Below are 16,592 nucleotides of genomic sequence, written 5' to 3'. Positions count from 1 at the left end.
TGATTGGAAGTTACCTTGCCCGAATCATTGAATATCTTGGATACAAATAAGAAGTCCATCAAAAAAGAAAATAATGCATTACTTCTTGTTTCATTTTGTTTTTTTTTTTTAAATACATTCTTGTTTCATCTTCTAATAGTAAGAAGTCGATGATGAAGAAGAATGGAAAGAATGCAAGGGGCTCAATCGGCAAGACATAGAAGCCTAATAAGGGCATAAGAAGGACAACAAGAATGGTACTTAGCATCACTACGACAAGTAAAGGCGATAAGTGGAGGCGTAGGGAGTGGGGCTAGTAGGACATCCAAATTTTTAAAAATTTATAATTTCATTATTGTTTTGTTTTGAAATTTTATAATTTTATCCTTTTTAAAAAAATTATAATTTCATCTCTTCAAATGTTGAATTTTTTTTTTTTTTTTTTAAACTTGAAATCCTAATTCCGTCAATGACGATAAGGAAAAGCATTAAAAGAGAAACTGCAAAGTTTACTTGACAATTTTGAAAAAAAACAAAAAACTTGTCGAAGCCTATATCTCAAGTATATTGATGATTGAGCTAAACATGTCTATTGTTGCTTCAAAACTTTGGGTGTCGGAGACAAATGTGGTCCTTACTTGTGTAATAACATTCGGGAACTTAAAACAATAGAAATTGGCTAACAGTGACGTGTTGAAAATGGAGGAAGAGTTGTTGCACTAGCTATAGCCATGGGAACATTTTATCTGTCTTTGCCTTCAAGTTTAGTTTTAGAACTAAATGAACGTTATTAAGTCCTGTAGTATCTAGAAACATGTTAAACATCAAATAATCAAATGTCTTGTAGCTGTAAAGTATTTTTACCATTTAAACCCATCTTGTAAAGTTTCAATTTAACTAGGACTCTAAACACATAGAGCTTGTCTGCAACTACTATGCAATGCATACATGATCGTTTGCACTCATATGATGATTTAACATGAAAATCCAAAAGTTTTTATATCATTATGCACATCATAGAGAATCTTGCTTCTACTTGGACTCTATCATGAAAAATTTTACTCAAATGGAAACTCTTCATGTTTGAATGCTTACATCAACTATTATGCTTAGACATAATAATTGAGATGATTGCATCATTTTTACGGTCGATAACCACCAAATGCTATTAGCTCATCTGAATCTCTTCATATATATGCATGATAGTATGAGACATTCAAATATTCACAATTGCATGAGTTTTTGCATTAAGTAAAATAGAGGTATGCTTTTTCATTACTTATCCTAATCAAGTTGATGATCTAGAGTAGAATAGCAAAAATTAGAGTTAACTTAGGCAAAACAGGAAGCTTTGATTCCTTCTTTATTTCATACTCAAATCTCCGAATCATGTTTTATGGTAACAATAAGACTTGTGGTCTCTATGCCTATATAGCCAGTTCTCAAGCTTGACTATAAAAACCAGTAGCAAACTCCCCAATTGTCTCAAGTGACATAACCCTTCAGTTTTATTAAATTCTTAACTCACAGGAGTTAACAAGGAGGCAGTAGAAGAAAGATGTTATTGAATATCTACATAAAAAATGTTAATTTACGGCGGTTCAATACAAGCCATGATAAAATAGTTAATGACCAGAAAATGCAGCTCCATTCCTCGGGGCAACAATGTTATATGCATTTGTGGGTTCCCATGTCAGTCTTTTAGCAAACATTTTGATAGATATTTACACCCAGTGGTGTTAGGAGGAGACTGATGGTGAAGTATCATGCAGGAGGGGGCCAAGCTCCAACTTCAGGACATGTTTGAGACATGTTTCTCAGCAGATGGTAACAAGAACATGCAAACCACTTCTCTACTAATTCCTTAATGGGTGTCTTTCCTTTTCATAGGTCACTTTTCCCCTTTTGACTTTATCAACGGGAGCTTAATTATGTTTCATATTCATGCATCACATCATAGTTGCTAGATCTGCTCTCTCTCTCTCTCTCTAAATATACAAAAGGACCCCTCATTCCTTATAGCAAGAAAGTATTTGGCTAGGTCTCCACTAGCTACTTGCATATTCCTTTCCTGTCATTCAAAGAAAGCAATAAGGTGCTCTTTCATGAAGAACGAATGACGGTTGATATATATGTGGATAAAAGCCAAACACTAGGAGAATGCATTGAATCCTTGTAAATGAGTCAAGACCAAAATTGATAGATCTATTGGGACCCTTGACTGGATATGCGCATCTTCTTTACAAAACCATAGAAACACAGTATCTTGATTACCTACAAATTACCTATGTGAGATGTCATATTCATTAATACTATGTTGACGGCACATTGACTTTAGTGAAAAAGCTAGAAACAAGATTTACTTTGTTTTCATCTACCTCTTAAGTGTCACGAGATATTACCTTCTTCTCAAAAAATTAACTTGATAGGATGTGTGATGTTTACCTTTATAATTTATCAGAATCCCTTTTTTGTTCGATATAGAATTGAAAAACCTTACTTCTTCTAAAACGCTTAAGCTAACATAACTAACAAGCTAATTAAGATGGCCCTCTATCTTCTACACTTCTTTACAAAGCCTGTAAACGTCTTAATTAAACAGCCTTTTGCATGGTATCATAAGTATATTCTCTAGTTTATCTATAATACAAGATAGTAATAGATAATTGCCTTCAGATCAGATATATATGTATATAGTTTCATTTCATGGTATATCCTCATCTCCAACATCTTTTGAAAGTCTCATCAAGCTGAAATGGCTCAACTCGCCGGCCTCAACTGCCTCATTCTGTGCGGTGCCTGATGGAGAAGAATTAGAATGCCATCTAGCCCAGAAGAGATAGTTTAGGAAGTTTAGAAAGCTAAGGACCGCTAGCAACCAGTAGAAAAGATCGAGCCTGTCCTTGTTCAGATCGTTGTCACTAAGCCAACCGCCTCTGGAAGAACCTGATGATGTGATCTTATTCACCAGGGAAACAAGTACCGAGCTCAAGTAGAAGCCAAATGAGTAAGAGCAATAGGTTATGGCTGTAAAAAATGCTTGCATCCCTTTCAAGGACTGCTTGTAGAAGAACTCAATGAGGCCAACTGCAGTAAGCATTTCGGATATTCCGAAGATTAAGAACTGCGGGGTGATCCAAAAGATGGATATTATTTCACCCGAACCCACGGCGGCGTCCCTTCTCTTCTTCTCCATCACGGCTGCAGCAATCATGGAAAACGTTGCGAGAAAAAGACCCGAGCCGATCCTGAGTAGAGGAGAAATTCCGGATTCATTACCAGTAAATTTTCTTGCAAAGGGGACAAAGAATTCGTCGTATAGAGGGACTATGAAGATGAGCATGATGTAAGGGATGGACTGAAGGGATGCTGGAGGGATATGGAAAGATTTGGTCAGCTGGGTGTCCATAGCACTTCCTTGTTGCACTGAGAATGTTTGGAGCTGAGCCAAAATGGTATTGAAAACAATGGTACAAGCAAATATTGGGATAACTGAAAGCAATATCTTCACTTGCTCCACTTGGGCAACACTGCACAGTCTCCACCGACTTTCCTTTGTATTACTGCCATCTTGAACTTTGATGCACGCCTTGTCCAAGAACCTGCCATGATGTCAGAAACCCAAGTTCCTAATTAACTATGGAATTTTTAGTGTGGAAAGATGCATGTAGTCATTAACAAACAAGATAAAATCCAGTCTGAGTTGCACTGGCTAGGAAACCTAACCTTTCACAACATGTAGGGGTACTAAAAATCCAAAACTATCTTGATTCAGAACACAACACTCAAAGCATTAACGAAAAACAAGTGAATTAGGATAGTGGGATCGTGACAAATATCCCAGATTAATTACCTGAACCTCTGGGTGTGAAGCACATTGCCAGATTCAGAATGCAGATGCGAAGCTGATGCTGATCTGTTGGGCACACTGTTTTGTTTTCCATTAAGCATCTGAGGGTTAGAAATAGGCCGACAAATTTGCTTTCTCTTTAATATGGCTGCCACAAATACCTGAAGAAATATGTCCAAATAATTAAGAAAAATCAGAATAGTCCAGCGGATTAGTATTCATAATTAATAATATTATAAGAGAGATTATAGATATAGTCCAATATTATATGTGCAAGATTCTATATTTCATAATAGTATAATTGAAAAGACAACTTTATAATTTTCTCTTTAACAAACCACATATTACTTTTCCTTAACTAAATAACATGTGTAATATAATTGTAATATATATATTCCGTGACTCATGGAATAAGTATTATCGAAGAAAATCAGTAATAACTAGTTTGATATATTTTGGAATAATCAGTCCGTAAATCAAATAAAAAATAAAATAATTATTCTCTCCAACTAAACATGCACCAAGTGAATAAAAATGCAAGGCTACTAATCACAAGAATTTAAAGCACAGCAAGAAAAACATTTATGTTAATAAAACTTAAAAGCTTAAAATGCTCACAAGAATAAATTCGTTGTGCGTGTGGAAAACAAAAGAGAAATGAGAAGCATGAGATTGAGTTTATTACTTGAGCAATGGGGGTGAAGATGCTTCCTTGAGGAGGCTTGTTCCTGTAATACAGTGTCCCAGAAACCACGCTGATGAGTGCCATCGCCATGGCGGCTGCAGAGACTCCAAACCCAACATCCATACCGGCATGAGTTTGGATCCACACTAGAATAGTGAGGGCAATGAGTTCACCCATGGAGAAGGCGAAATAGGCAGCATTGAAGTAGGTTGACAGCTTCTTGGACTGCGAGGGGTTGGTTTGATTGAACTGATCTGCTCCATGAGCAATCATGTTGGGTTTAACACATCCACTTCCTAATGCCACTAAGTACAGTGCCACAAAAAAAATCAACGCCTTGAAGCCCTTTGCTTCCACGCAATGCTCTCCATCAATCACCATGTTGCACTTTGGTGGCTTTAGTTGGGGAAGATGTGCTTGGACTGACAGTAATATGAAACCCTACATTTTTTTTTTTTTTTTGGGTTTTTTTGCCCACAAATAATGTGTAAGAAACAAATTAATATAGATTGCCATAATATTAATTCATATGAGTTTTACTTTTAATTTAACAAAAAAGGCTACAGTGCTTGCCAAACTTCAACTGCATACGAAAAGTTAAGCCACTATCTTTCAAGGGCTGAGAAATTAGAGAGAGAGAGAGAGAGACAAAAAGGGAAGGAGAAAAATGCAAATCAGAAATGAAAAGAAAAAGGTGGAGTGAAGATCAGGAAAGCTTACAGAAAGCTCCACAAAGCCAAAGATAAGCATGGTCCAGAAACTCCCAAGATAAGAGTCTGAGAGGTAACCACCAAGGAGGGCCAACAGGAAGATAGTTCCAACAAAGTTTGTCACTATGTTTGCTGACTTTGACAGGGAGAAGTGCATCTCATTTATAACATATGTTATAAGGTTGTTCCCTACTGCTGCAATTGCCATTATCTCAAATGCTTGAAGCCCTGCAAAATTCATCCCCGCTCACCAAAATTAGCACTCAGTTTTGACCAGAGAGTATATATGACAACTGTAGTAGTGTAAAAAAGATTTACTCCATCTGAATCTCATGGAGTGTAAAAAGAGATATAAATATATTATAGTTTCAAGTGAAAACAAGCAGTAAGTAGTAATATATAGTTACCAATGGAAAAAAATATAGACAGATATGGAGGAAACTAATATAGACAGGTTGGCTGAGGGCAATAGTACGTATGATTACAACCAACTTTATTGAATAGAAACAAGATACTCAACTCAGTTACAAACAAATATTCTTACTAATAATTAAAAAAAGAAAAAGGGATTGGAGTGGGAGAGAAAGAGAACAGACCAAGAACAAATGCAGCAGCCCTCATGCCGCCATGCTTGTTTGGGTTGGAAGGCCTGCCTCTCCAATCAACTGTGCTCTCTTCTTCCGTCACCCACACTTTGTTATTCCTTCTACCTTCTTCCATTTGCACTCCTCTCTCCTCTCTCTCTCTCTCTCTCCCTCAGGTAAAAAGTAGTCTCTTTACAGAGATAAGCTAGGGAAACGGGGGAAGCTGATTTGTTGTCCTTACTCTCTGCTGAATTTGAGGCAGCCAAAGTGGGTTGTGTCCTAATTTATAATCCCCACAAGGCCACTGGTGAAAGCCAACCCCCTCTCCCCCTCCTTCCTAGATTCTACTGAAATTAATGGAACTGCCTCGGATGAGTTTAAGCCCCACACGCACTCTGACCATGTGGACCACACGCAGTCTAACAATTACGGCATGTTTTCCTCACTCTTTGAAAAGGAGCGTGTGCGCTGTATTCCTTTGCCATATGATTTTCCCCTTTTTATTTTGCCCTTGTGGTCCACATTCAATAGGTCCTCTTATTTCCCAGCACCATTATTTCCTTTCCTTTCTCATTTGCGAAGATAACTATTTAATTCGATTTCAAATTAAATATTTGTTTTATTTATTTTAATGATTATTGTCGAATAGAATTAATAAATGCAAAATAACATTTGTTAATGGTTAACCCCATGTGACAATTGTTAATTTGGTTAACCGTAATCAGTAACAGATTCAATAAATTATATATTTTTAATGTATCATCACGGATACACTGTTATGTCATTTAACATTGATCTGCATTAAATATAAATCTATTTATATTTGATGTATTATTCATGTATAAAATAAAGTTAAATCTGGATTTTTTTAAATAAGTATAAAGAAGATACTTAATGGTCAAACTATTCTATTGTCGGTTTGTAGTCTCTTGAATAATTGAATTAAACGTACGTAACAAGGTAGTAGTTGTTATGTGGTAGCCCATATTTTTTTTTCTTTAAAACCAGCATGGAATGGATACCTTTTTATTTATCCACTTTTAAAACTTGGTGCACATGCATGAATTGGTTGTTATTTCCTTTTCCCATTTCATACAAATATATATAAATATAAGTACATAGATTCCTCTCCCTTTTTGTCTTATTTAAAATTCTATTTCATTTGAAAAATAAAGAAGAAAATATAGATGAAAATTTAATTTTTTTTAATTAATTTTTAGTTCCATTGAGGTGAAAGTATCTACCGACAGTGTCCAAACGAGAGGAGAAGCGATTGAACCTTCAACTTTAACCCTTATCTCTCAGTTATTTTTTTTTTCATAAATTTAAATTATTTTATTAATTATCTAAATTTGAGGTGCAAAATTTGATACTTACGTCTATAAATATATAAGAGGAAGCTTAACAAGCAGAAACCCTACTCAACTCAACACAAATCAGCTCAAACCAACTCAAGCTCAACCATCCTAACCCTTGGCTTTCAAACACTCAATCATCCTAACCAATATTTCAATCGAGCCCAATACGTTGATGGTCATGTTTGTTCAAATGTCACCTTCCAAGTCTCATTTCATCGAGCATTCTATATAAATTTCATGTTCTATATGATTATTCTATCAAATATTGTGGTATTTTGGTTACTTTTATTGTTTTATGCTTTACCATAGCTACATAGTAAACACTTAGCCGAACCATCCTCTCGAGACAAAAATTGTCTGATCCGATCTATCTAAAAGTACCTTCAATCAAGTCACTTCTACCCATATTTTTGCTTTTAAAGATGCAAGTCACTAAGATTATACTTTGTTATTTTTTATTTAAAAATAACTGATATGTCAAGTCGAATCAAGTGTGACATAAGAGAAATCAACAAATACATTTAAGTAGCTTTTATTTATTAGAAATTTTCAATATTTTTTCATTAAAAATCTTCTATTTCAGTGTTAAAGTTTTCAGCTTATTAAACAGTACTTAAATTAGGAAATATTATTTTGGAAAAAAAAACAGCTTTTTCTTCTTTTTCTGCTTCATCTCCCTTTTCCAAGATTCAAAAAAGTGGACAAGGGAGGAAGAAAACGTGAAGGCTTTTCGATGCAGAAAGTGTGAATTATAGTGAAGGAAAAGTGAGACGAGAATCGAAAGAGTGGGGACTGGAGAGGATATGGGGTGGCAAAAAGGTTAATATGAGAGAAAGAGGAATGAGAGCGGAGAGATCCATGTGGACCTCTCAAACCCAATTATTTTCTTCTTTTTGTTTTCTTTTTTCATATAGATATTTTAGCATCATTAAATACTCAAATAAAATTATTATTTAGAATTAAAATTTTTATCTTTGTCTATTGACTTAAGACACATAAATTTGTGATATATTTCGTAATTCATAATTTTATTGTTTAATTAATTATTTAAATAAAAGATATTAATATAATATATTAATCTCAAGACTTAAACAAAAATATTTAAATCAATTTGATTTTTGTTAAAATTAATTGAAATCTGCTATATGTATATAATTAATTATTTTGTTTTTGGAATTTTTTTTGCTCAATAAAATATAAAAGAGATGCAATACGAGAACATTTCAAGAGGTCACTTATTTTAATACTACTCTCATCTTAACACCCCCAATTACAAAATGAAACACTTTTCATGTTATATTTATAATAATTATTTTATTTCTCAAATATCTTGTTTTGTTTTTCTCAATAAAAAGGAAAAAAAAAAGAATGTAACATAAAATATTTTGTCTAAACACGTTCAATTATAAAATTCTGATAAGATCCGATACATTAACACTGTTATGATTGTACCTTTCTCGAACATCTTGTTACAACTAACAAATTGGATTATATTAACATCAACATAGACTAAAATTTGTAATAAAACTATTAAAATTTTAATACTCAAATTAGTAATAATTTTTACTTATTTCATTTAAAAAAAAAACAAATAAACCCACAAAGCGGCAGTGGCCCATTTATTCTTAAAGTTAAAAGTTTAGAGAAAATAAAAAAAGGAAATGCCGACCGAGAGGGTAGGTGTGCAGTGCATTTGGTGAAAAAAGAATGTAAAGGGGTTATTATTATTATTATTATTATATTGTGGGTTTAATGTGGGTGAATACAAAGACAAGAAAACCAAAGTCAAAAGGTTGTCGGTGTCATTAAACAACAGAACACAAAATGGGAATGATGTCCCAAATTTTTGTTTTGATTGGCTTGAAGTTTATCCTCTCTTTTTTTTTTTTCTTTCATGCCACATTATAGTACTAAATTAATAAATGTGTCTTCCCAAACCCTATACATTTATCGGCCACTAAATAAGACACGATTTACATAAAAGACAAAACAAAAATTTTGTGTATCCAACCCTAGTAGTAAAAAATTTACAAAATCAAATCTACACATATATCAACCATTAAATAAGACATGATCTACATGGGAGACAAAATTTTATCTCGCAAAGTCATATTAATTAATAGGTAACTCAAATGTTACAAATCAATGTTAATCAAATGTTTAGCAAGATCCATCTCACAATAATAACATCACTTAAACAAATATAAAAAACCATAGATAATCATAAAGTTACAAAGTCAATGCTAATCAGGTGAGAAAACCTACACATATACCGATCACTAAATAAAACACGATTTACACGGGAGACAAAATTAAATTTTTTTTGTCTTTTAGAACCATATTAATAGGTGATTAGAAAGTTACAGAAGTAATCCTAATTAGACTGTTAGCAAGATGCATTTAACAGCGATAACATCACCTAAACAAACCAGAAAAACCCATCTAAATATACAAAATATACAACAAAAGAATCTTGAAAATTCCTTCATCTAAGCAATACTTAAACAAATTAACACACACCACTTTTCAGCCTTTCATTGATCAATAAGAAGGACTTTAACATATCCCAAGACTAGCTATTAAAATTGTTTTTCCAATGAAGTTGGAAGAAATGTCAATAATATGAGTGGTCATGATCTCACCTAAATAAACCAGAGGAAATATATAGTAGACAGGGCAAAGTATATAATTAAGCACAGCTTCCTATATAACTTGATGATGAATTAGAACTTTGCCCTCACAACACTATCCCAAAAGGAAATAATTTGTAGTGGAAATAATAAGGAATAATAATAAATAAAAAAAGCCATTTGACCTCGAGATCTTGGGTCTCACCGTGACACTTGGCAATATTATATTGGTTGGTCGGCAGGAAAAAGTCAATGTTAAAGAATGAGGCATGTGGATGATCTTTGTTGTGGACTTAGGGTTTTTTCTATATTCAAGTACAAAAAGGAAAAGATGTTTGAGGCTTTGAGAGGGGGAGGGGAAAGAAGCGGGAGACAAAGTGGAGACAAAGGCATTATAATACCAAGTGGATCCATTAAATGGGTCCCATGATTATCCTCCAATCAAAGGTAAGGAAATTTAGATGATGCAATCAGGAAGTGCCACGTGTATGACCTCGTCATCCTAATCTTGATATGAAAAAGATTAAGCTGACTAGAAGGTTTGACTTGAGCTGTCTCGTTTAAGTAGAAAGGATTCGCAACAATGGGTGGGCGGATGATGACTTGCTTCTTGATTCAGTTTTTGTGGAGGCTGATATAACTCACTTTGACGGCGATCGTGATACATGATTATACCGTAAACTAGATTTTCCTTTTCTTTTTTTCTTTTTGTAGCTAAGAAACTAGAGTAACCTAATAATCCTATTTGTTATTTTATTTTTTAAAAAAATTTATTGTTTTTCTTCTTTGACATTGATGTTGGTTGGTGTATTTAGCCTAATAAAATGTACTTTATGAATGAGTTCTTACAATTATGACGTAATGCTTGAAAAAGTCTTTGAACTATTAAAAAAATGTAATTAAATATTTATTTTTTATTACATTTAATTAAATTTTTATATTTTTTATTTTGAATCAAATAAATTATTAGTCAAAATATCATTTGTTATTCTACATCATGTGTTAATGTGATGACATACTAATATGTTGTAATGAATAATGACGTGACATATTAATATGGTTTGATAACATGATCATATGATTTTTTTTAACTTTCACATTAACGTTACGTAAGCATATAATGATAAGTATCATTTGGACTAATGACAATTAGTCAATTGTTAATCATAAAAGCTTATTTGATCTAAAATAAAAATATATGAGCTTAATTGAATATAATAAAAGGAAAAAAAAGGTTTGTTTGAGTTTTTGAATAATTTAGGGATTTTTTCTCAACCATTATGCCTGCAATTATTGATGTAAACTTAAGAAGATAAAATCCTTATAATGAATATGCTTTACAAAAAAAATTAATAAGAGTTATAATTATGAAATTCTTAGTAAATTATGTTATCATTTTAAAAAGTTCCTAGTCAATAACTCTATCAAGACAAGATATTGATAAAAGTCGAAAAACTAACACAAATTATGTTTCTTATTTATGAGCCATTCAAAAAAAAATATTTCTTATTTATAGAATAAACAATTGATTTCATAAATTGAAGTATGGAAATAGTTAAAATTAACATTTAGATGCTTATTAGAAGAACAAGTTCATTGAACATACCTCATTATAAGATTTTCATTTGATAATTTACTCAAATGTCTATAAATTTATTTTTATATGTGCTGGTTGTGTAACTGATTTTTAAATAAGATCTCATGATTAATGATTGATTAATTGCCATCGGTCAAAATGTCTCTTATCATTACATGTCCACATGTCGTTGATGTAAACAGTGAAAATTCTACACGATCATGTCATCATATCACATTGATATGCTATATATCATCAATTTTTACATGTTATCATATCACATCAATATCACATAATATAAAATAACAAATGACATTTTAACTAATTATAATTAATTAACTATTAGTTATAAAAGTTTATTTAGCTCAAAATAAAAATATGAGAACTTGATTATACAAAATAAAAGAATAAAGATTTATTTAAATTCATTCTAAATAGTTCAAAAACTTTTTGAAATACAGTAAAACCTCTATAAATTAATACTCGATAAATTGATAACTTCGATTAAATAATATTTTTGGTTGATCTTGACTTGGGACCAATGTAATAAATTAATAATTCGCTAAATTTATAAGATAATACATTTAAAAAAACACATAGATGTCACTTAATATATAAATTAATAATCTTTTATAAATCAAAATTATATATATACATGACTTAATTAGGAGACTTTTGTAAAATATGATTTCAATGTTATTTTTTTTTTAAATTAATGTCTCTTTGGACCTCATCTCTAGCTTTCTTAGTGCATTAAGAAGCTCTACTATAGTATTCTCATATTGCAAGAGAAAATTATGCAATATGATTGTTGCTTGGAATGCATCTTTGTGTGAGACAAGTTCCGGTAAAGAACTATCGTCTTCAACTTCATTTTTTTTGTCATTTCTCATGACATGCTCAACAATTTGCTTATTACGAATAATGATAATTTATAATTCGATAATTAGGTAATAGTTAGATAATCATAATACACAATACATGTATTAGGTTCAAAGTTTTGAATAAAAAATAAAAAATACGTTGATAAATTAATTTTTTTATTAATTAATGTATAAATCAATAAATTATTAATTTATCAATTAAATAATATCTCAAGTAATTAATAAATTTTTATGATCCTAAGTTATTAATTTATAGAGGTTTTACTTATTAAGTTTAATGTTTTGAAAAAAATAAAAATTATTAATTTATCGATTAAATACTATCCGAATTAATTAATAAATTTTTATAATCTCAAAAATATTAATTCATAAAAATTTTACTATATTATATCTTTTATTATCTATAAAAATGATTCTACCACCACTGATTAAATCCATCGTGTACATAGATAGCCTATAGAAATGATAGGCCCCCAAGGCAGTGGGAGTTTGATAGCAATTTTAACATTGATTATTATGCTTTTGGTTGGTGACATTCCTGTGCCCATATATATCAAATCAATATACATATAATATACTAGAATGAACTTGGACAATGGACACATTCCACATATAATAAAAAGCCGATTTTTAAGCCATGTTCGATTCAAAGCACCCAACCCATATTCAAAAATATGTTGCAATGTTCCATCTCTGAAAGTCAAAAAGGAGACCTTAGATATAAAAGTTGGTAGTTGGGCACTCCTTAGGGCTCTAAGCAATCCCTTTTCTTGTGTGGGGGTTTATGTCCACTTACTTCCTTTCCATCCCTTTTGCCTTTCCTTTAATTATTATTTCTCATTATACAAAATGTCATAAAATTTCCCACAAGCTTAATCAGGGGCGGACCTAGAAAATTTTTTTGAGTGGTGTTATAATTAAAATAATAATAATTATTAAAAAATATAAATATATTAAAATCCATAAACTATATGTTTTAACATTAAATTAAAATAATGTAAATTCAATATATTCATTTAATACAAGTAAAAATATTTATAATAACTATGATAATTTTTCATATTTTGAAAACGGTGTATGGTAACATCAGTAGAAACATTATTAAATACATATTTTTCAATATATGTCACCAAACAATCATTCATCTATTAGTCACTCATTCGATATAGGACTTAAATTTTTAAATAGGGAGAGTAAAAAAAGCAACCAAGGATCAAGAATAGGAAACGTCATTGCGGGTCTCAAGAATAGACTGGGGAGAGAGAGTAATTTAGGTTTTGAATTTTTTAATAAAATCTTATGTTATAGAAAAAATTTTTATTTTTGCATGTAATATTTAAATATTAATATATAAATTACTTTTTAATAAATTTACTTTGACTTGAAATCTATGATCCCATTCTTTACAAAAATGTAAAAAAAAAAAAATAATGAATTCATTAGTATTATTAACTACATAAAACTTAATAAAACTTTACACCTGAACAGTTGACTTATTGGTTAGTATATGATCTTCTACCAAAAAAAATTAAAACTCTATAAAGTTGAATAAGAAATAAAATTTTTACTAAATGAGTGGTGTCATGTGACACCACTCTTCTCAAGGTGGGTCCTCTCATAAGCTTAAGCCTTCTAGAACTTGGGGGTTTTTTTTTATATCAATAAAAGATACATAATAATCGTCTTCCTGAAAATACCCAAATAATTAAAACACTAAAAATAACAAACATCCGAAATAACATTGTAAAATTAAATAGATTTTCAACACATACGTCTTCTGCTATGATCAAGCTGGCGCAATTATATTTATCAATTCAAAAAAAAAAAGTGTAGGGAAGTGAGTCAACAATTTTTTTTTAAAATGAAAATTTAAGTCATTTTTTTGATTTGTGCATGTTACTTTTTACAAGGAAATCTTCTTTGTATCATTTAAATTTGATCGAATGTCCCCGAAAAGACAAGAATGTTAAAATTTAGGTAGACATGATACATTATTTGAAAGTTGAAAGTGCAAATTATACAATTTTCTTTTTCAAATTACAATTTGCACATTGCACTGTAAAGTGGGTACCAAACATGTAATTTTTTTAGTAATAGTTCAAAGTCCACCAATAGCAGCAAAAAGATTCCAAGTTTAGAGTAAAATTATAAGCCACGTAGTAATCTTCATGACCAGTTGTTTGCAATGGAGTCTACCACCATCCATATCGTCACCTCCAATCTTGTACACTCTGACAGTAATTGTTGTTAAGTGTCATTGGTCTGCCGACAACATCAAACTTTTGTAGCAATTAGTCTTCCATGTAATAATCAAACAGCAATCCCTTCCAACATTCTTTGGCTTTTGGTTTCCATGAGCAAATTTTATTGTTTGAGCCCCCCTTTCTGTTTGAGGTTAGACACATATATAAGTGTTTGTTAGTTGACTTCCACGTAACTTAGATATTTTTAATTCAAATGGTGAGATAGAAAGGGATAAGATTAATGAGATAGAAGTAATTGTATGATTAAATTATAAAGTTAAATGGTTAAAACGCTTACATTAAGGCAGGGAATATAAATCCCGTATTCGTGTTTGGTGTTTTGTTCAGTACCTCTTTCATAATTTTATATCAAGTAGTCAATAAATTTTTTATATTAGGTCGGTTTAAAGTTTAAATTATAAAATTTAATGTTTAGAATTTGAAGTTGTCAATTTAGCATATAAAAAATTAAGTACGAATACAAATACAATGCAATGCAAGTCCTACAGCCATAACGTCCAAGGTTCAAAAATCCATGTTGTTCCTACTTTATATTTAATCTTTTTCCAGCCACATAGTAGTTTGATTATTAAAAAGTTTTTAAACATAAGGTTTATTAATTCATTAGCATACTCTATGTGGATTAAGTGAAGGTCTTATCATCATTGGTTTTTTAACTTTTTTTTTTTTTTTTGGGATTATAGTATCATATGCAAGGTCCAAAAATACGGCTTAAATATTCTCTAACTGTAGAGTAAGGAAGTCATAAAATGAAATTTTTTTTTTTTTTACTCTTTTGAGTGAAAAGGTCACACTTTTTCAACTTATGAGCTGCTTTAGAAATGCAAAGAAGTGAGAATGTTATTGCCAAAATTTCAACATCCAACAACCATAATTTTTGAAAGGACATTAAATGACATCTTAATTTTTACATTATATGAAAGTAAATAAATAAATAATTAAATAAATATTTATCGTTTTTAACAGTTATGGTGACGGGTGGTGGTACATGTCTTACCCAAAATCTTAAATTTTATTATTTAAATTTTAGTATTTATTGATAACGTATAAAATTTTGATAACATATAAAATTCATACATTGATAATATATCCAGTATAAATTTAAGTTTTGATATGCATTTTTTTTCTTTCTTGTTAGTATTTAACTTAATTTTTTTTTTATAATTTTTGTGTATGATTTGGGTATTCATGATTCTTTCAAGGGACAAACATGATAGTTTTTTACATGAATAGTCTTCTCTTGAATTGATGATTGTGGCGTATGGAAGAGAAGAATATCTTGGGGATTGATTTGACAGTACCGGGATGTTCAATTAGGACAAATCCGAGAGTATCATGCAACCTCTTTCAGCTTCAGACAAAGCCAAGCAGAAAGATTGCACTGTGTTTTTGTCTTTAAACATATGATGATTCTCCAACTCCTCTTCATTGTCTTTGTTCAAAGAAACTGTCAAGATCATCCCCATTTGCCCTCCTCACTATATCTGGCACTCAGCATTCCTTTTTTGAGTATAAATTCGTAATTAAATTTATTTAGCAAAAAAATTTTAAAAAATTTCGATCACCCATGGAGAAAAATCAAATCTCTCGATCATGATCAGAGTACAATGCCATCTCCTTTTAGGGGCCAGTCATCGTGCAGGATGACGATTGGGACACGTAAGCTACTTCGATTTCTCAAAATGTGCGTGCAAAGCTAATTCAAGGAATGGGCCAATGCTTGAACCAAATTTATTGAAATCTTTCTCTTTTCTTGTGGTATTTTATAAGGTTTATTTAGAAATGCTATTGGGTATTTTGTATCCGGATATTTTATATTATTTAATCCGATAAAAAGAAGATTAGAGAATACTTTTATATTCGGATTTGAATAGTAAAACTATTACTTATAATAAATTCAAGTTAGACTCGAATAATGATAAGTATTCAGCATTTAAATTCAATTATGAATATTAGTATTTAATTTATTAATAATATGATATATTAAATAATATTTTTTTAAAGATTTGCATTTTATATAATTTTAATGTATAAATTTTATATATTATCACTTAATCACATAATATTATCTC

At 30.8% G+C, this 16,592-nt stretch overlaps 1 protein-coding gene across 1 annotated transcript; it reads right to left on the bottom strand.

Moving 5' to 3' along the window:
* Positions 1-2,425: 2,425 nt before the first annotated feature.
* On the bottom strand, positions 2,426-6,111 carry LOC18595212 (Major facilitator superfamily protein). The gene is made up of 5 exons (XM_018123961.2): positions 5,821-6,111; positions 5,235-5,452; positions 4,515-4,955; positions 3,833-3,990; positions 2,426-3,581 (listed from the first exon to the last, which is right to left on the bottom strand). Exons 1-5 carry the CDS (start codon positions 5,942-5,944, stop codon positions 2,684-2,686), a joined length of 1,839 nt encoding a protein of 612 aa, XP_017979450.1. The 5' UTR covers positions 5,945-6,111; the 3' UTR covers positions 2,426-2,683.
* Positions 6,112-16,592: the final 10,481 nt, after the last annotated feature.

Source organism: Theobroma cacao, chromosome 6 (assembly GCF_053813885.1).
Source record: "Theobroma cacao isolate CCN51 chromosome 6, ASM5381388v1, whole genome shotgun sequence".
In the NCBI taxonomy this organism is placed as follows: domain Eukaryota; kingdom Viridiplantae; phylum Streptophyta; class Magnoliopsida; order Malvales; family Malvaceae; genus Theobroma; species Theobroma cacao.
This window is presented reverse-complemented; position numbering and strand designations above follow the sequence as displayed.

Bases quoted from the DNA above. Each gene is read 5' to 3' on its own strand.
- LOC18595212 (XM_018123961.2), bottom strand. From the start codon at position 5,944: ATGGAAGAAGGTAGAAGGAATAACAAAGTGTGGGTGACGGAAGAAGAG. The intron at 4,956-5,234 runs GTAAGCTTTCCT...AAAAAAATGTAG, and splicing joins TTGGCTTTGTGGAGCTTTCT to GGTTTCATATTACTGTCAGT. The intron at 3,991-4,514 runs GTAATAAACTCA...ATATTTCTTCAG, and splicing joins TCTTCACCCCCATTGCTCAA to GTATTTGTGGCAGCCATATT.